Genomic DNA, 21,310 nt, shown 5'->3' with positions numbered 1-21,310 from the left:
GTGTGTGGAGTTGCTCTTCCATGTGCAACACCATCTGTTTGGACTCTTCCTCCTTTGGAAACACGTCTCACTTTAAAAATCCCTTTCTTCTTTTTCCCTTTGAGACACCATAGAGGATTTTGTAATGCTGTTGATAAGGGACACTATGCAAATTTTCCAGTGTATACACGGATTTGATAGTTATTTCCCCCCTCCCCCCCCTTTGGAATAGTTTGAGCTATTTTAGTTGCCTTTTTTTTTAAAAGCAAAACTTTAACAAACTATTTTCTTGAATGCAACACAGATCAGATTATTTTTTAAACAAGCAATTTCCCACCACCTCCCAAACAGAGACTACGATAAGCTAAAACCAAACAAAACTAAACCCACTAAACTAAGAGACAATCTATCCTTCACTTTATTACTCAGTGACGTCCATACCTCACAGCAATAATCCATGAGTTTCAACGAAAGAGAATTATTTCTAACAGAGCATCATAGAGTATTTTTACTCTTCTCTGAGTGGGGCAGTAGTAGCAGTGGTGGATGTAATTTAGTAATACTAATGTATAATAATTTTACTGACCAGGTACCTATGGTATTAATGAGACAGTCACTGTATACCTAAATTGAGTTACAGGACTTTCCTATATCAGTGTATCAATCTATCTTAAGAGCAGGCTGTTGGAAACCCCACCCCCAGAAAAGCCACAGAATGGGTCTAGATAAGCAGCCTCCCAAACACACACTTAGGGGGCAATTACAGGCTACCAGCAGGGAAGATGCTACTTCCAGGCTCCAGCCCAAAGACACACAGCCTTTTTGCCAAAGCTGGGAACCGAGAAATCAAAAGACCACTACATGGCTACAAAGACTCTCTGGAGAGAGGGAGGGGGAGCTGCCAGTGAGCTGTTTGTGTGGGGAACAGACTGACATGGACACAGAGACAGGTTCTGAGGCAATGTCTGAAGGAGCTGGGCCCTTCTGCAGCTTCCAGGAGGTGGTAAGCCTTAGGGGCAGGCAGGCATGCCTACAGACTGGCTATCATTTTAAGATGTTTTTCTCTGAAATGCTTTGATTCTAAATAACCAATACAGTGCTTTGAGAAAGCTGTTTGGTCAACGGGTATTACTGGTCATAGCTCCCGAGGGGCAGAACTGCAGGCACTAAAGATAAGTCAGACCTGCTGAGGAAATCACAGCTAGTACCAGGGTCTAGCAGCTCAAGACTTGGTCTGAGAGTGGGAGAATCACGAGTCTACCCCAAGAGAGGTGATGGCCAGCAGCTGGAGACCTGATGGGGGCCCGCTGCAGGGAGAGGTCAGAGATGCAGTTAGCCTGGTTATTGGGACAGTCGTACTTGACTAAAGGATTTAGCAACAAATGTTTTGTGGTGGCAGTGTCCTTACATGCACTTAAAATATTGCCTGGACTTCCAAAAATAATCCTTTTCTGGACACAAGTTACCCTGCTCAAGTGTACATATCAAACATACCGAGTAATAAAGAGCAATGTGGTCTAAAAGTAACTGACAAAACCCCACCATCTAATTTAAAAAGTATTGTAACTAAGAATGCCCAGTGGATTGATTTTTCTTTATCTGGGGCTAGTTCCTAACCCATTCTGCAGGCCTGCACGGGGAAGTACGGTGCCCCTTTACTCCACTGCATTGTATACCTGCATTGCATGACAGGGGAAGCAGCTTCAGCAGAGCCACTGCACCAGCAACTTCAGGTGGGCTCACAAGGGTGGGGAGTGGACTGAGCTTTGGCTCCGCCTCCCTATAAGCCAGGCAGAACAGCTGCACTTGGGGTGATACACTGTCCTGCCTCAGCTTCCCGGCACATTATGGAACACTGGAATAATACGCTTCCCTTTCTATGGGGCTCATGGCAAAGTCCTCTATTATCCTCCTGTAAAGAGTGAGCCATATTCACCAATGTATAGATATCACACACTTTATTTCCTTCCCTGATAAGGAAAAAGAAAAGAAGGTAAAACTCTTCCATATACCCTCTGTGATGATTTAACTGGGAATTGGTCCTGCTTTGAGCAGGGGGTTGGACTAGATGACCTTCTGGGGTCCCTTCCAACCCTGATGTTCTATGATTCTATGATTCTAAAGCATATGGATTTTTCTGAACAAACTAAATTACTCATTTGTTTGTTATAAGCTGTTTGTTGCATCAAAGAATGCTGCTGCTTATCTAGTCTCCACAGTTTGTGAATTAATCTGTGAACATGAAACTGATGAAATCAAATAGAGGAAACATTTTCGGAATATAGTATAGGTAAAATTTCACCAGCACCTGAAATGTTTAATCCAAGGTAAAATCATATATGCAGTCTCAACACCCAGAAGCAAATACATCCCTGGAGCCAGTCAGGTCTGTTTAAATTGTGAAATGGACATTTTTAGAGGGATGTGGGGAGGAGGGAAGGAAAGGCAGAGGGCATTTATCATAACCCTCTCCTGAGGCACAGATAAAGCAGCAAGTTCTCATTCAGATTTAATACCTTAAGTAGACAGATTGCATTACTAATACTTTTCCATATAAGTAAAAATTTGTTGCTAAGAGTCTTGACATATGAGAAACAATCTGCTACAGATATAAATGAAACTCTGAACTTTGATGATACTTGGAGATTGAAGGGTGAACAGGGCTGTGGAATCAGGTCTTAAAGCCAACTTGATTATTTCACTGCTTGCTTGCTTCAGGCAGTTAAAGGATTCCAGCGGGATAAAAACATTTTTATTTTGAGGAGGGAATAAAAGAAAAAGATCTGCACGCCACTTTGTTATAAAATATATTGTTTATTATTGTATGCAGTGTAATAATATGGCAAATGGTTTGAGTACTTTTATATACTTCATTATGTAAATTATTTTCCTCCTCTTAAGAAAGGATCAGCCTGAAATACAATGTCCTACAACAAAATTTACATGTGATCTACAAAGATGAACAGTTGATTGCGTCTCTGCAAAAACAATAATGCTGCTTACACTCACAATTTAAAATCTCTCAATTAATGGGGTTAATGAAGTGGTCTTATCTTCATCTAATCTTCTTTCTAGTATTTGATTTTTCACGATGCATTTGCTTAAGTCCTAACCAAGACTGCCACAATAAAAGTCCAGGTATCACTACCCATATGCCATTAAAAAATACCAGGTAGACCCACAGATAAAGCCAGTTACTGGTGTTTAGGTTAGGACTTCCAATGAGCCAGTCTGGGCAGAACGTCATCCAACCACCATATAATTCACAAACACACAATGTAATCTGTATGAAATGCCTGTAAAGAGGAATAAGAACAAACAATTAGGCAACTGCAATAAAAATTAGTGTTGTCCAGAAAATCAATTGTTTCACACATAATTTTCCATGTTTTGAAATGTATTTTAGTTCTGATGCAGAACAAAAACGAGACCTTTGAAGTTTTTTTCCCCAAAACAATCATGAAACCCACCCCAGAATAGCCAATAGTCTGGTGATTAGGGGACTCAGCTGGAACATGGGAGACACAAATTCAAGTCCTTGTTCCGAATTAGGTAGAGCAGGGACATGAACCTGGATCTCATCTCAGGTGAGTATCTTTTTCTGGAGTCTTTCTCCCCTGTTTTGACCAAAAATTCCATCCTAGACCTGAGAAACATTCTTTCTGAAATTTTTGTCAAACCCTATGTTTTTCCAAGAAATATTTTGGTGTCAACAAAACAGCATTTTTCATTGAAAAAAACTGTCAACAAACTTTTGGCCACTTTATGCTAGCACTTATATAATGCTTCACATTATAGAGATAGGGACCAAATATCTCAAAGAACCTCCAGTTACAGGTAACTAACCTCCATTTCTTCTTCGAGTGCTCGTCGCTATGCCCATGCCATGTGTGAGTGATTATTGCAATCCTTCTGTTTGCCAGACAGAGTCAGTCAAAGCACCAATATACTTTTTAACCTGTACAACTTAACCAGATAATTTTTTTGGTCTGCTAATCATTACAAGCAACGTTTACATTAAACTCACAGAGTTTACTAAGCCACCATCAGTGGATGAAATATGCTTAATCTACCAGTGCTGCTTAGGCCCCAGCTTCTAGCTATACTAAAGAACCACATTTAGATTCCATACAAAATAAAACTTTTTAACATGCCCTGGTAACAAGGTTCTCAACACTGTTGAATTTGTCGTGTAGACAGGACTGACTGTCTGGCAAACAGAATTTTTGCAATAGTGCTATACCTAATTCAAGGTGCTTGTGTGTATATAAATATACATGAACCCATTATTTATTTTCTTATCCAAATAGCCTTCAAACTGAGAAGACTCTAAGAAGAAAACGGAGGTTACTTACCTGTACCTGGAGGTTCTTCAAGATGTGTGATCCTTACCTGTATTCCACATGGGGGTAAGCATGCACTCCATGTGCCTGAGATGGGAAAATTGGCAAATAGCTTTCATTGGTCCACACCTGCGCCCTGGTCTTCCTTGTGCTCAGTATCAAAAGTATAAGGGGAGGTGCAGACTGACCATTTCTCAAGTTCAGGAGTGGGCAAACTTTTTCGCCCTAGGGCCACATTGGGTACAGAAATTGTATGGAGGGCCAGGTAGGGAAGGCTGGGGGAGGCTATGCCTCCCAAAACAGCGAGGTGTGGCCTGGCCCTTGCCCCCATTCCAGCCCCCCAGAACTCCCACCCCCATCTAACCCCCCCTGCTCCCCACCCCTGACTGCCCCCTGGGACTCCTGCATCCTATCCAAACACCCCTGCTCTCCGCCCCCTGACCATCCCCCCGGGATGTCTGTTCCCTATCCAATCCCCCCTGCTCCCCAGTGCCCGACCACCCCCAGGACCCCTGCCCCTATCCAATCTCCCCTGCTCCCCACCCCCAGACCGCCCCCCCCTCGGTCCCCCCAGGCCCCTATCCAACCTTCCCTGCTCTCCCCGCCCCACGTTACCCGTGGGGTGAGGGAAAGGGAGGCTCAGTCCTTTCCCTGTGCATTTCCCCTGCTCATTTGTCTGCTCTCCCTGGCAGTCGGGCAGGGCTTGCTCCCTGTCTGGGCTTGGCTGCTGTGGACAGGGGCCAAACATGCTGGAGGTGGAGGAGGGCCAACTCCTCCTGCTCCTCGCCTCCCCCAACCCCGAACTCCCCCTGACCGTGCCACCCTGGAGCACCAGGTCTGGCCGCGCTATAGCCGTGCCACCCAGCTGGAGCTGCAGCCACGCTGTCCAGGTGCAGGGGGGACTGTGACTGTGAGGGAGGGAGGGAGGGAGCAGAAGGGGAGGGGCCAGGGGTAGCCTTCTCCCCGCTCACCACACTGCTGGGAAGTTGGGCTGGCTCCTCTGCAAGCCTGTCCTGACCCTGCTCCCTGGCAGGAGCTCGGGGGCCAGAGGGAAGGGTCCTGTGGGCCGGATGTGGCCCGCGGGCTGTAGTTTGTCCCCCTCTGCTCTAGTTCTTTCTTTACCACAAATCCAGATGTGATGTGAAGCAGATGGGATGGAGGGCAGGTAGTGGAATACAAACAGATCAGGACCAAACACCTGTAACTGGAGGTTCGAAATAAGTAACCTCCATTTCTTCTTCTTCAAGTGCTGGTCCCTATGCGTATTCCACATGTGGCTGACTATGACTGGTAAGCAGTATTTAAACAGGAGGGAGGTGCAGGAATGTGGGCAGTACAGAGCTCTGTAATATCACGGTCCCAGTGGTTGCATCTGTGGAAGAGGCTTGGATTAAAGTGTAATCCTTTGTGAAGGTGTGGATGGAACACCCGGTAGGCGCCCTACAAATGTCCAGTATAGGTACTTCTCAAAGGGATGCCATTGAGGTTGCCTGTGGTCTAGTGGAAAGGGCCCTCATCCCATCTGGGGGAGGAAGCTGGACTAACTGATAGCGAAGATGATGCAGCCAAAGATCCACTTAGACAGCTTTTGAGCAGATAACGTTTGTTCCCATCATCACTCTGCTACAGGGATGAATAAGTCCAAGTGTTCTTCTAATTGGTTCTGTTCTTTGTAGGTAAAACCTAAAGCTCGTCTGACATGGAGGGGTAAAAAAAAAAAAAAGCCTCCTCTCCTCATTGGAAGCATCGGGTTTTGGAAAGAATACCGGTAAGTGAATTAATCGATTGATGTGAAAGTCGGAGACTACACCTCTGGGGTGAATTCTGGGCGAATGCAAAAGGAAACCTTTTCCTTATGGAATATGGTGTGTAGCGGGTTGGCCACGAGCGCTGCCAGTTCATTCACCTTCCTGTCTGACGTGACAGCGACAGGGAAGGCGACCTTCACAGACAGATGGAACATTGAGCACATAGCCAAGGGTTCAAAGGGTGTTCTGTAATTAGTAAGAGAACGAGATTGAGGTCCCATTGTGGCGTTGCATTACTGGCGGGAAGGTTCTAGAGAGACCCTTCAGGAATCTGGTTCTTATCAGGTGAGTAAAACTAAACTAGTCCTTTACCAGAGGGTGGATGGCACTGATAGCTGCTAGGTGGACCTGAAGCAAGCTGATAGAAAGGCTCGATGTCTTGAGAGTGATGAGGTAGTCTGGAATAGCAGGAACACCTGCTGTGTCTGGAAAGAACTGGTTCGGTTGCATCCAGATAGAGAAATGCCTCCATGCAGCTAGATATATCTTCTGGTAGTGTCTTTTCTGGCATGGTTGAAAAGAGCTTGAATGACCTCTGAACATGAACACTTTAGATTTGACGCCCATCCAAATACCAGGCTATGAGGTCCATAGAGTCTGGATTGGAATGTCTTATCCCACTGTTCTCCTGAGTTAGCAGAAGTGGGAAGGATTGAATGCTGATGGGAGAGTGGGTTGACACTCTGAGGAGGTTCAGAACCAAACCAAATTTGTCTGGGCCACTTGGGTGCAATAAAAAAGAGTTATGTTTTCTCATGGCAAATTTTCCCCAGAACCTGAGGAGCAGTGGAATGGGAGAAAAGGCATACCTCAGATGTTCTGTTCATGATAGAAGTCCTGAGCTGGTACTGCTCTGGAGAGGAATAGGTTGTTCTTCTGGGAAGTGAACAGGTCCCAGGATGGCATTCCTCATTGAGTGAAGGTTTCATTTAGGACTGAATTGTGAATTTCCCACTCGTGGTCTGTGGAGCAGTGTCTGCTGAGATTGTCTGCCAGAGAATTTTGTGCACTGGGGAAGTACATCACTGTGCCCCTTAGCCTAATGAGAGGCCGGAAACAATGAGTCCTTAGACTTTACAGACCTGGCCTCTGCTCCAGAGATAGTGCTCAGAGGGAAGCTGCTTGTAGAATGAGGCCGATGTACAGGAGGATCCTCCCAGCCTGGATCTCACTGGGGTCTCCTGGCTTTCTCCATGAGCTGCATCCTCAGCTGAAGCTCTCCTCCCTTTTGGGTTTGGGTAGGGAAGGAGCAGCAGAAGCTGAACTTGGCAGAGATGCGAGCCTCCCCAAGCAATAAAGACAGCGTGGATAGTTATTGCTGGCAGAGAAGGAACGTGGGCCAGAGATACGGTTCTTAAACCCCAGAACTCTGGGCACAGACCTTCTCCTGGGGGTAGAGAGGGGACCGGGAAGGGTCCCTGAGATGGGGAAAAACTACTCTATAGTAACTAAAAAGCTACTAGAAAAGCACTAAAAACAGTAAAATTCTAAGAACTATTTACAATATGTTTACAGGTAAGATGATAAAGCTGCTTTGGACCCAGAGGATTCCAACTCAGGCCATGTGGTGGTGGGAAGGAACTGTGGAGGCCGTCAGGCCACACCTCACCTTACCTCATACCCTGGGTACTGAGCATGAGGAATGCCAGGGTACAGGAGTGGACCAACGGACACTACTTGCCAATTCTCCAGTCTCAGGAGCATGAAGTGCATGTGTACCCACATGTGGAATACACACAGGGACCAGCACCAGTTTCTGTGCTTGAAGACTCCAACGAGGGAAACGAAGAAAAACAAGACTGCACATACTCCAAACCAAAGTATAGTGAAACTAACTGACCTAGGTACCCATGCAGGAGGGGACAGTATTTGGAAATACTGGGTTTCCCTTCAAAAAGCAGATAGTCTCATCTTAGAACAGGGATCACTGACTTTCAGACTACTATTAGCAGGTAGCTCCAAGGAACAGCTATGAATGGAGACACCGATAATATCAAGTAAGAACATAACTACCCACCCTTCATCTTTGTAGCTTAAGTTTTGGCACCTTCCTCTAGCTGTGCCCAGGTGGGACTAAAAGTAATCTCTTTTAAGACAGTACATTGTTTAAATGACACTATAATTAGGATCTCTTGATTGATCCGGGAGTCACAATTGCTGCCTGCATGTTCCTAGGGGTGAAAGATCCTCTGCTCTCAAGGAGGTATCAGGTGGAGATAGCTGTCCTGCAACCATCCCAAATCAGCAAAAGGGACTCATCTAGGGGCTGCAGGCTCTACCCTTGCAGGTGCTAAAGCATTGGAGTGGAGGCTCAGGTTATATAAAGTTAGTAGAACATGGTTGCCTACTGTTACAATTGTCCTTGAAATACTCGCTAGAAACAGATTAAGCAACTTCTTGCACAGCACACAAAGCTGCATAGTCAAATGTCATCTCTCATAATATTCTCCTGTGTCCCAGACTTCTGCAGCTTGAAGGCAGCCCAATAGCCCAAGTGTTACTTCAGATCCTAGTTTTCTACAATACACAATTTTTCCCAGCCAACATACTCTAATGCAAGAATCTATTCTATTCATGTACTTTGCACCAAGTAATTGTTGGATTTCTAACAGGACTTACCTGTAGTACTTATCTTTGATAATAGCATAAATGAGGATCAGAGCTAGAAGGCCATCCAAAACAACAGTTAGTATTTCCAGAGACACAATGGTTGGATCAGAATAAAGCCACCTTGCATCTGCTCTTCCATATTCTTTCCCTAAAAAATTTAACATAACAGTTAATTCTATTACCGGTATAATCAATTCAAGAAGATAACTCCTTAGTCTGGGAGAACAGACAATATTGCTCCCCTGCACTGATGGAAGATTATGCGTAACATTTTCAAAAGCACCTAAGCACCCAATGGACTTAGGTGACTAAAAATTTTACTTTATGAAATGATGTTTGAGGTGAGCATCCAAGTGTTTCAGAAATGAGATTACCACTGTTTGTTTGCTCAAGTGATGGATTATATAGATTTCTTTCAAAGGAAATTTTTCCCTGAATGTAGGCATCCATGTTCATCAGGTAACTTCTATAGAGGAAAAAAACCCCACCAAAATCTAGAAAAAGACTTTACTTGTGCTGTCTTTATTCCTAAAGTACACATGAGGAAAATGAAAAAGCTTGTTAACCACTGGGGATAATTGTGGTTAGACAAATCCTGAAGATTTGTTTCTAGAACTCAGCTATTTCCCCCAACACCTTAAAATTAGTTTTATATTTTACAGCGCTCCAGCCAAATTCTGATTTCAGTTACACCTGCAGCCGTACTAGCTATATTAAATGAGGGAAGAATTGGACTCCTTTTCTAGTTTACATCCATAAGGAATCAACATTTAAATAAGACAGTAACTGCAAATGGACTGCACACATTTGTCTACAGAGCCAGTTACCATAATTGACAGAGAAATAATTTCCCCTAGAGTTGAAGGGGCAGATTCTCTTATACTATGGTGATGAAGGCCACAGAAATACCTAGGTGGATAGATGCAGAAGTTTCTAATTAAAAAACTGTCCTAATGGAAAAGATATTCAATAAATAGGATTCAATATTTAATGATATAACACACTGGCATCATGGAGGGAACAGAACAATCTTTAAAGAAACAAAAGTCAAGTAAGTCAAGCTGTCCTTGAGTGACAGTCTGTATTGAGTTAGAATGACAGAACAGTTCACTAATGCTGTTTGATATACAAGTTTGTGTTAGTTTCTGCAGTGCAAAGACAATTATTCAGTTTTATCAGTTCATGCTATAGTATGTTTATTAACAATGTGGACCGGTGTCTGCAAAAATAGCATTGCGAAGACACAACCATAATTGGGATTGTTTTGAAGTATAGTACAGATGCCCCAAGTATAAAGGGTTTTGAAAAGAAAATTGGCATAATCCTGTCTGTCTCACCCTGAACTCCCATTCTAAGCCATGCATTTTGGGTGCACAAAGATGACAGGATCAGGCCGCTTATCAAAACAAAACATTAAAAACAGAAGTTGTCATTTTGTTCTGTAGCCCTATTATGATATAAGGGTCACAGATGCTGCATTTTAACTAACAAGACTTCTTTACAGTAAGAACAAATATCAAGAAAATTAGATACATTAAGTTCCCAAAATCTCAGCTTTAGACTTCATCACAGAGGGAGCGGATGTGAAATCAGAATGATGTTGCTCTCTTCATTAAATTAACAAGCAATGAATCAGCCTAAACATTAGTCTCTTCAAGATGCTGTTCCAGCAGTGTGTTTTTAGCCACTCATATGTCATCACAAGCAGCATAAACTTACTGCAGAGGAAACTCAGAGGCTATGGTATAATCACATTAGACCTTAATAATGCTGGTTTTTCCTCCTTACTTTCTCAAAGGCAGAGTGGTTGCTGGGTTTTGTTTTTGGAACAGATGATTTGGACTAAAGGGGACATTACCCCATCGGGGCATAAAGTAAACCAAATGTGGGATATAAACTACCATGAGATTCTGGTTCCTCAAAGCTTTCCCTACACATAAAAATAAACAATTGTTCTTCTTTGAGTGACTGTCCATATGAAATCCACTCTTACTGTGTATATGAAATTGGATTCTTTGGCTACCAATATCTGTTGGGGCCACATATGCACCCTACGGTTCCTTGTGCCACCACACCCAATACCCCTACACCTGACAAGTACTCCTGCCATCATTAAATGAAAATGATACTTACACAGAGAGGCAAATATGTTGTCTGACTCTGCCACTGTTCCTATTAAAGACAGGTACACAAAGGGGCCCTCCTAAGGGGGGAAAACAAGGCAGAAATATGTTCTAATTTCACTGAAGCAAGACAACATTCATATTAGCACTCAGAATATGGTGTAGGACATTCTAGGAATGTCATAGATTAGATAAGGAAACTATTAATAAATATAGAAATCCGGTGTGTAAACACCTCAGCAGTGCCACATACTGGACATGCCTTTCAATGCATTTTATACAATAATCAACCAGCATGCATTCAAGTAATCCTGTAGTGCCTGAGACCCCTCTGTTTAAAGAAATAGGACCATTTCGAGCTGTAAAGCATCAACTGTAGTATTTTAGGTCTACTCTCCACACTTCTTTTCCATTTCCCTCATATGCATAAGCCCCCTAGGCAAACACATTGTGGGTGTCCAACAAATTTGACATCAGAACCAAGACATTTAAACTTGCAAATTTCAACTGGCTACAAAACCCACTTTCCCAAGATCCAGAGTCAACTATAATATAATCGTGCACTTATATCACACCTTCAGTCAGAAAACATAAAAGTATTCCAGTATTCAGTTGGTGAGTGAAGGAAGAGAGCTCTGACAGGAGTGCAGTGGCACCAAAAGGAGGAGAGATGGTTAACTGTTAGCCAGGAATGTTTCATAGTAAGCCAGGAAAAGCTTGTAAGAAGACCAGTGATAGGGAAGTGAAAGGGAGTTGGAGAAAGGAAAGTTACAGAGCATAAGAACGTAAGAGAATCAAAGACTGTGACAGCAAAGAAAGACAAGCAGCCTCTGAAATCTCCCTGATAATATAAAGTTGTTTTCAATTTTATCCTTGTATTAACAGCATGAAGGGTACGAACTACTACCTGACCTCACTCTAGTTACAATTTAAAAAAAGGTTACCCTATGAATAAATTCTAAGAATAATCAATTCTGGTGAGAGCTAAGTCCAGTGGTTAGGAGTAGTACCAATGTATTTATATAAAAAGCTCTGGAGTTGCGGGGGATCATACCGATGACTACAAGAACAGGGAACGCCATGTCAGCCCCTCTGGAGAGAACACCAATAAGAGACAAGAGGGAACAGTTCTGTCAAATGTGGCACTGGGCAAAGTTCCAGGTTGGCAGCCCTGCGGGATGAAGGTGTTTATTTCTGCTCAGAGCAGTACAGTCCAGGCACCAGAAGAGCAGGCTTCATTGCAGAGCTGTACCAGCATGCTGCAACCCTGTTCTGGAAGGATCACCTCTAGATAGCATAGGATAGTTCATTTATCTTCAATTATCTGATGAGGTGTTCATCTTTGTGATATCTGTCCACTAGGAACTGTAGTGAGACCAACAGTTCATTCTACAGTCGGAAGGCACTGAACAACCTTCACGTGAGAACACCTTTAGGGAATTACAACCTGGGCTGGATTAAAGAAGGTTTTCTAGAGGTGAAAGAGTTCCTCATTAGGACTGTTTGAAAAAAACAAACAAAAAAACATAAACACACATGGTTGCATCCTGGCAGATTTGGAAAAACGTACTGGATTTTTAACTCAGCCATGACAACGATGCACAATTTTCCATTCTGGGCCCTGGCCCCACCCTGACCTCCCAACCACTTTGCTCAGTATTCTTCCATCCTCTTGCAAGGAATGAGGAGCAGGGGGTTGGACTAGATGACCTCCTGAGGTCCCTTCCAACCCTGATATTCTATGACACACAGTAGAGAGAGGCACAACTGCATCAGCAACTGTTCTTCATCCACCTGCTGCAAAGACAGAAAGGCAGGAAGAGAAAGTCACAGGGGCTGGCAAAAGAACAGGACATCACCATATCTAAGGCAAAGCAGCACTCTCGGACTCTCCATGCCCAATCTTCAGTCCATCCATATTGAACATAATAAGTAGGAAAGCAGCAAAGAGAAACCCGTGTACCCAACAGCAAAGACAAAACACACAACATGTACAATATGGCTGAATTACTATTGAAAAAGCACAAAACTCTCATCATTCCACTCTCAGCTTTAACACAGGAGGGTTTGAGGGGTTTGGTTTTTTTTGCATAATTTGATGATATTTCAAATCTATCATTAAGTATGTTTTTGATGGACTCTCAGATAAGGTGCTCAGGTACTACAGTGATGGAGGCCATATAAATTCCTAGATTAGATTGTTTAGTTTAGTCTTTATGATGAGAAATCCTGTCAGTAAAGTTCACAGACCTGGTCTTTAATTTCTGATGACATGGTAAAGCGCCCCTCGACCTGAGGTTCCTATTCTCAGGGACCCCTGTTTTTTAAATACAATTCTGTGCAGCAGCTGCATCTTCATTAGCAAAACTGAACAAGAACACAGAATAAACTGTATTTTAAAAAAGGAATCCAGAAAAACAGAGGGATAGGGTTGTAAGCGTTTTAAAGCAGATATTGGGCCAATTGCAAAAACTGATCAAGCAAACTGTTCTACTTAAAATGAAGCATTATTAGTCCCTTGTGCATATATTAGTAACCTATATCCCTGCCCCCCTAATATTTTTAAAACCCCCTTGGCTAAATATTTTTTTCTAATGATATGTTAGTGACATATTAGTATTGCTAAGTCACATAAGCCACACAAAACTCAAGCAGTAATAAAATTATGAGACCGGAAAAGGACAATAGTAGAATGGTTGGCTCACTGCTGGTACATCCCCTTGTTGATGGTTGCTCCAGTCCTGTGGTGATCTGCCTCTTCTCGCAACTTGGGCCTCTGGCCAGTTTGCATTTTAGTTCTACCCCTTCTGGGGTTATAGAGAATCCTACAATAATCCTTACAAAAGGTCTTCAGCCCCATTGTCCTCACACCCTCCTCTCAGGGTTCGCAATTGAGCTTATCCCCATCTCAGGGGCTGTCACCTCACCAGTAGCTGGTAGGGAAACCCTGGTCACCCCGCTACAGTGGGTTCCAGCCACTGTCTGTTCCGTCGAGCGACTCCCTTCTGCTGCCTCCCTGGACTTCTTCCTACCGTAGTCTGTCAGCAGGTCTCTTCCACAGCCTCTCTAAGTTCACCCTTTTTTCAGAGCCAGGACTCGCAAGATTCTCCCATAGAATCCCCTAATAAATCCCACTCCAAAAGTACAAACAAACCAACTTCTGCCCTCCTCAGGCTTGGCCTTTCATGTCTCAAATTTCCCTTGCTCTGTTCCTCCATCGAACATCTGCCAGGTCTCTCTCACCTGCCACACCTTACCCTTTTATCAGGGTTGCACACCACTGCAGCCTGCTCTACCTCCCATATTGCTCTGTGTCTCTCCTACCAGACTTCTCTACTTAGGGAAGGCGCCCAGGGCCAACTTTCTCCCTGGGCTTCATCCTTTACCCTCCTAACTTCTCCACTCTCTAGTTCCAGAGAGTTTCTCCCTACAGCCCCCTTCTGCTCCAGGCTCCCTTTCTTTATAGTCATCACCCAACTCCTTCTTCAGCTGGGCTTTAATTAATCCTCTAGGTGCAACAAGGTGGGTTAACTGGCCTTTGAGGCCCACATTAATCCCTTCAGAGGCAGGATGGTGTATATATCCCAACACAACAATGTCAACCCATTGCCCACTTTGTCCTCAGACCTCATTAAAACAAATCTAGCCGTTTCACTTGTGGTATATTTTATTTATATGCTGCAACTGGCACTCTTGGTGAAACAAAATCAATTAAAAAATACCTGATCTCAATATTAAACTTCTCGTAACATTGAAAAATGACCTGCATTTTAAACACATGACCCTAGTGAACAGACTGATTTTCTGCTGGGAGAGATGAGGGAAGGAATTCAGGGCCTGTGCTACGATACAAGAAGACACAAGCTGCCATGATGTCCTCGTTGGACATGACAGACAGACATACCATATGTCAAGGTTCCTCCCCCACTCTGAACTCTAGGGTACAGATGTGGGGACCTGCATGAAAAACCTCCTAAGCTTATCTTTACCAGCTTAGGTCAAAACTTCCCCAAGGTACAAAATATTCCACCCGTTGTCCTTGGATTGGCTGCTACCACCACCAAACTAATACTGGTTACTGGGGAAGAGCTGTTTGGACGCGTCTTTCCCCCCAAAATACTTCCCAAAACCTTGCACCCCACTTCCTGGACAAGGTTTGGTAAAAAGCCTCACCAATTTGCCTAGGTGACTACAGACCCAGACCCTTGGATCTTAAGAACAATGAACAATCCTCCCAACACTTGCACCCCCCATTTCCTGGGAAATGTTGGATAAAAAGCCTCACCAATTTGCATAAGTGACCACAGACCCAAACCCTTGGATCTGAGAACAATGAAAAAGCATTCAGTTTTCTTACAAGAAGACTTTTAATAAAAATAGAAGTAAATAGAAATGAAGAAATCCCCCCTGTAAAATCAGGATGGTAGATATCTTACAGGGTAATTAGATTCAAAAACATAGAGAACCCCTCTAGGCAAAACCTTAAGTTACAAAAAAGATACATAGACAGAAATAGTTATTCTATTCAGCACAATTCTTTTCTCAGCCATTTAAAGAAATCATAATCTAACACATACCTAGCTAGATTACTTACTAAAAGTTCTAAGACTCCATTCCTGGTCCATCCCCGGCAGAAACCAGCATATAGACAGACAATAGTCTAGTCTGGAGACTTTGTTTCTCTCCCTCCTCCCAGCTTTTGAAAGTATCTTGTCTCCTCATTGGTCATTTTGGTCAGGTGCCAGCGAGGTTACCTTTAGCTTCTTAACCCTTTACAGTGAGAGGAGCTTTCCCCTGGCCAGGAGGGATTTCAAAGGGGTTTACCCTTCCCTTTATATTTATGACACTATACAAGAAGACAGGTGGCTTCTCATAGCAGCAGTTTGCTTAAGCATCACATCAGCCAGGATCCAGGCCATATATATCAAATATTTTACTTACCATTCCTGCCAATGCATCTCACACAGTACTGTCTCCATTCGGACAAAATGGGCAAGGATGCTGATTGTGTGCCATCCAAAGATTTAATTTGCTGCAGCTGTTAAGGACTGTCACTATGTGACAGGACTGAACTGAGAAGCAGCGATCACTATGAAGACCCAATCGATCGTATTTATCTTTAGGTTTTTATTTGAATGTTGATAAGCTCAACCCCTATTGGCAGTTGATGAAACAGTCCAAGAAGGTGGAGAGGCTCTGAGGGGGCACAAGAAAGAGGAATGAGGGGAAAGGAATGAGATGATTCAAGGGATTACAAATGAAATAGGGAACCTTTCATCTGTAAGCCCTTGGTTTGACTCTAACCTGGTCAGCAAGGAAGTTATTACAAATCAGTTTGCTGTTTGGAGGTCTACAGGGAATGAGCAAGGAACCTTAATCTGTTACCTACCCCAAAAACCATCAAAAATTACACCTGCAGCAGAGGTGCCAAGCACTGAATGAGCATGAAAACTTTTGCACACATAAAAGCAGTCCTTTTAGGGAATAGGGTTCGCAGGGAAGGAATGCTTTTAGACACATCCCACGCTGCAGTGTGTCAACAGCATTACAGCAGTAACCTGGGCAGCTTTTTGCCGTCTGTGTCTTGCTAGGAGGTTCTGACCTGTCCTTTTGGATGCAGACTTTGTAACGGTTATCTAGGCTTTTGCTACCTCCAGACTAGACTATTGCATTGTGCTTTGTGTGGAGCTACACTTGGAAACCATTTGGAGACTGAAACAGGTTCAAAACGCAGCAGCTCACGTACTGAATGGGATATCAGACTGGGAGCATGACACCAGTGTTCCAGGATCTGTGTTGGCTGCCAATTGGCCTCTTTGTGAAGTTTAAGATGTTGGTTATGACTCACAAAGCTCTAAGTGGTGGGACTGGCCTATCCAAGGGATCGCCTCTCTCCCTCTGCTGTGCCATCACAGCTGCTGTCAGGAGAGGCACTCAAGCTGAGATCTCCTTTGTTATAACAGTTGAGGAGGCTGGAAGGGTATTGTCTGTGAGGGCTCCAGGACTCTGGAACTTGCTCCTCACCTTGGTCCCAACAAGCCCAAATTTGATGACTTTTTGGTCATATAGCAAGAGACATCTGTTTGGGGTTTTTGAGAGGGCTGAAGATATGGTTCCTAGACAATGAAGGGATAGAAAAGAGTTTCTGTCGGTGACATAATGTGATCCTGGGATGCATAAACAGGGAAATCTCAAGTAGGGGTAGAGAGGTTATTTTACCTCTGTATTTAGCATGGGTGTGATCACTGCCGGAATAGCGTGTCCAGTTCTGGTGCCCACAATTCAAGAAGGAAGCTGATAAACTGGAGAGCGTTCAGAGAAGAGCCACAAGAAGGATTACAAAACATGCCTTATAGCAATAGACTCAAAGAACTCAATCTGTTTAGGTTAACAAAGAGATGGTTAAAGGGTGACTTGATTACAGTCTGTAAGCATCTTCATGGGGAACAAATATATAATAATAGGCTCTTCAATCGATTAGGGAAAGGTATAACATGATCCAATGGCTGGAAGTTTAAGATAGACAAATTCGAACTAGAAATAAGGCATACATTTGTAATAGTGAGAGTAATTAACCATAGGAACCATTTACCAAAGGTCATGGTGGATTCTCCATCACTGACCATTTTTAAATGTATGTATCTTCTAAAAGATATGCTCTAGGGTTTATTTTGGGAAAATTTTATGGCCTGTGTTATACAGGAGGTCAGACTAGATGATCACCATGGTCCCTTCTGGCCTTGGAATTTCTGAATCTATATTCACAACAACTGCCTCCCCAAGCAGAAATTTCTATAACCCCAAAAAAGGAGCGAGAGAGAGAGAGAGATAGAGATTCTATGAAGGCCACTAGGGACTATGTTATTGCCAATCTAATTAATGTGGAAAGCAGTTAGATACCTAGAAAACATAGCCTAGATCAGGCTAGGTGGAACTCAGAGAAGACTGCCAGCTTCCACTTACTACCTCTTCCACGCAGTAGTTCAGCCCTGAGCAAAAGGAAGGAAGGGATGGGAGCCAACATCATCAGGTTGTGGGGAAGAAAGGAGAGGGGCAGAGCAGTGCCCAATCTCATGGTCCGCAGTACAGGTTGTAGGGGATCACTGAAAGACGCAGTGCAGGCTTACATAAACAAACATTCTTCTGATGTTTATGTCCCATATGCTTGCTCATAATTTGAACCTAGTTGACAGTGATGGATAACATTCCTCAGAAATTGCTCCATCATTACAATCTGTGCATTTCCTCACCATGTCACTAGCAAATCTGAAAGGAGTGTGTTGTCATGAGATCAAAGCCACTTTCTGGAACTAGTAGGATGGCAGGTGGAGTTCTGTGAAAGCAACTGACTGTCAGCTGAAAAGTTTTCAGGATGCTTTGTTAAAGATGTGTAAAATATTGATATCAACCAAGTCTGAACTCTGTATAAAATCTGACCACAGTATTAAATGGAGCGCTGCCCTGCACATTCACAGCTTGATTTTCAAAGGTGATGAGCAACTTCAGCTCCCACTGAAGTCAGTGAGACTTTTGAAAATCAGGACGTAATTATGTGCTATGGGCAAGATGCATTTGTTGAAGTGAGCCCATCACCCGTAAGATATTGCCCAGTGCTTGGATTCATGGGTCTGTCTCAGGACTTAGTGATGCAAGTCATGATGTGCTGCAGAAGCGCAAAGAAACTGATTGCATGTGTTGTGGTTGATGTCCCAGACGTGATAAAAGAGCTGAATATAACATTTTGATTTCCTGAGACATGTGAAAGGCTGTTTGATTACAAAGGACATACGTGGTCCAAATCTCAAACACACAGTGATTTTTCCAGTGCTTGGCTGGATACAAGAACTAGTTTCACTTAAATGTTTTCAGCTACCCTCTAAATTTCAGCAAGAGTTAAGATTTCTCTGTAACATCAAGTGAAGCAGTAATCTTTCTGTGGATGAACTGGGAGAAAAACTGAGTTTTCACTAAGTTCTTCTAATCAATTAAACAAATCATTCTGACTTTGACTTGAAACTGACAGAGCAGCTACAAAGCCCTAAGAAGATGACACAGCCTACAAGTTCCACCACCACTCGGTGGTCTTAATTTTCTTGTGAAAAAAAGATTGCAGCAGGTTTTCCCCCCACACGCCTGTCCGGTACAGCTTGCCGAGTGGGCACATTGACTTGGCTTCTGAAGTATTTAAAAATGTAAAACTGATCAAATCCTACCAGAAGCCTCAGTGACTCAAGAGGCTGAGGACTTGTAAGACCAGCAGCAAACCAGGATGCCTCCAAACTCTTGCCCAGGGTAGTCAGATTTATAGGGCCATGGCCACTGATAAAGTAGGAACCGGCTCTCTGACAGCTGGAGTTACTGCCTGTGTCTGCGGCCGCTGAAATATTGAACGCCCAGTACTGAGCCGTAATAGTGCGAGGCAGCGTCTGCGCCAGGAGAGTAGTTTGCCCATGACGCGGAGACATGGGGGTGCATTTACCACGCGGGGGGCAGCTGTGTTTTGTTTCGGGGGGGGGAAGGGGGAGAGGGCTTCTGGCAACTGCCTCAGGCTGGGTCTGGTTCATACCCGCCTGTGTTGGGCTGAGCTAGGGAAGCCGCGTCCCCCCCATTCCTCACCGCGCCGCCCCCTTTTCTGACCAGCCCCATGCCCCAGAACAGCCCCCCTTCCTCTCCCGCAGCACCGGCTCCCGCTACCCCACTGTGGGCCCGGCCATTCCCCGAGCGGGCTGCCCCCGGCCCGGGCCGCACTCACCAGCGTGCAATGCACCAGCACGTCGTAGCAGAGCCAGCCCAGCACCCAGCGATCCGCCGGCGGGCAGCGCCCGCCCAGCCTCCGGCCCAGCGCCCAGGCCAGGCCCAGCTGCAGCGCGCACACCGCCAACGAGCCCGCCGCCGCCGCGCTGAGCAGCGGGGGAGCTGCGGCCCCGCGCCCGGCCATGCCGCGCTCACCACGGCAGCGGCTGCCACCCCCGCCTCCACCCCACGCGGCCGGCGGCCCAGCCCACAGAGCGGCCACCGCCAGGGCCGGGGGCGGGGCCGGGCCACCCTGCGGCAGCCCCGGGCACGCGGGGAGGGGGCACTGCCAGCCTGTAGGAGGCCCGGGCACAGAGAGGCGGGGAGGCACCGCCAGCCACTGTTCCCTCTCAGCTGTGGCCTGCACGCAGATCCTAAACCCCCCGCACATGATGAAACACCGCATGCACAAAAATTTGCACAGAAGAATTTTTTCGCGCACAGGGCCTGTCAAAAATTGGCGGGAATATTGCTGCCAGCCTGCAGAAGCCCTGGGCACAGAGAGGCTCTGCCAGCCTGCGGCAGCCCCTGGCACAGAGAGTCAGGCACGGCCAGCCTGCAGCAGCCCGAGGCACGGAGAAGCAGGGGGAAATCACTGTGACCTTGTGTCAGCCTTGGGCAGAGAGAGACAGATGGTGGGGAAGGTGTTAGGGTTATGGGCACCCACCAGCTGCCTTGGGCAGGAAGGTGGCTCTGGGGTGTCACTACCTGTCTGCAGGAAGGCTCATACAGTTTGCCTTTGGTAATGTCAAACTCAACCATAAAGAAAAAAGAAATCACAGGGGCCCTAGAACGCAGCGTTCTATTCGGGGAGTTGAAAAAGGACAACGTGTGGTGATAGAGACTGTCAGACTGGCACGGTGGCCATGCCTAACTGAGGCTGCTATGCGGTGGCAGAGCAAACGGGGCCCTGACAATCAGAGGCTAAAAGGACTCTTCTCCCACTGTCTGGAATACAAGCTTTAGACGGAGCTTGTCTCTGACCAGAAATTGCACTACACAGGCCATAGAATTTTCTCCAGCCATTCCTGTCTTGAGCCCAGTACCTTGTGATTGAGCTAGTATGTTTCTTTTAGGATAGCCACTCTAACTAAACACAGGAACTTCCACACTGGATCACACCCAAAGTCTATTTTGTCCAGTATCCTGTCTCCAGTAGTACCAGATGTTTTCAAGTGAACAAAACTCACTTCACCTCAGGGCAAGTTTCATTTTATAGGTACCTTCTGTGTCATAATCCTACTAGCTCTTCATCTGTATCTAATGAATTGTTCAGACGTTTGCCATCAACTTATGCTTCTATTTTCCATTAACCAAATAGAAAGACAATGTGATTGCATGTTAACTAGGTATTCCAGTTCAGCTTGTGGTAGACCAAAAGAGTAATATAAATGCTTTAGACTTAGGGCCCAACATTTATTTTAGTGCAGGAAAATATTCTAATTTTTATATTTGATACATTGCCATTTAATTGTTAGTTATTTTTTTCACTTGGCTATTGATGCTCCTGAGTTCATCTGCAACATCCACTTTTAAGTCCTCATTAAAGACCCACTCCTGCCATACTGCTTAAAGTGAATCTAGTTGTATATAATTTGCCTGGTTTTGTTCCCCCTTTCCCAACCTCCCTCTCTGTGTGTCTGTCCTTAGATTG

The 21,310-nt window shown here is 44.7% G+C and overlaps 1 protein-coding gene across 1 annotated transcript; it reads right to left on the bottom strand.

The window, feature by feature from the left end:
* Positions 1-2,807: 2,807 nt before the first annotated feature.
* On the bottom strand, positions 2,808-19,986 carry EBPL (EBP like). The gene is made up of 4 exons (XM_073343580.1): positions 19,616-19,986; positions 10,874-10,943; positions 8,750-8,888; positions 2,808-3,275 (listed from the first exon to the last, which is right to left on the bottom strand). Exons 1-4 carry the CDS (start codon positions 19,799-19,801, stop codon positions 3,035-3,037), a joined length of 636 nt encoding a protein of 211 aa, XP_073199681.1. The 5' UTR covers positions 19,802-19,986; the 3' UTR covers positions 2,808-3,034.
* Between the last annotated feature and the right edge of the window lie 1,324 nt (positions 19,987-21,310).

This window comes from Lepidochelys kempii, chromosome 1, assembly GCF_965140265.1.
Source record: "Lepidochelys kempii isolate rLepKem1 chromosome 1, rLepKem1.hap2, whole genome shotgun sequence".
NCBI classification, from domain to species: Eukaryota; Metazoa; Chordata; order Testudines; family Cheloniidae; genus Lepidochelys; species Lepidochelys kempii.
This window is presented reverse-complemented; position numbering and strand designations above follow the sequence as displayed.

Excerpts from the sequence above, each read along its gene's own strand:
- EBPL (XM_073343580.1), bottom strand. The coding sequence starts at position 19,801 with ATGGCCGGGCGCGGGGCCGCAGCTCCCCCGCTGCTCAGCGCGGCGGCG. Across the intron at positions 8,889-10,873 it reads CAACATATTTGCCTCTCTGT|GGAAAGAATATGGAAGAGCA; the intron begins GTAAGTATCATT and ends TAAATTTTTTAG. Across the intron at positions 3,276-8,749 it reads ATCAAAGATAAGTACTACAG|GCATTTCATACAGATTACAT; the intron begins GTAAGTCCTGTT and ends TCCTCTTTACAG.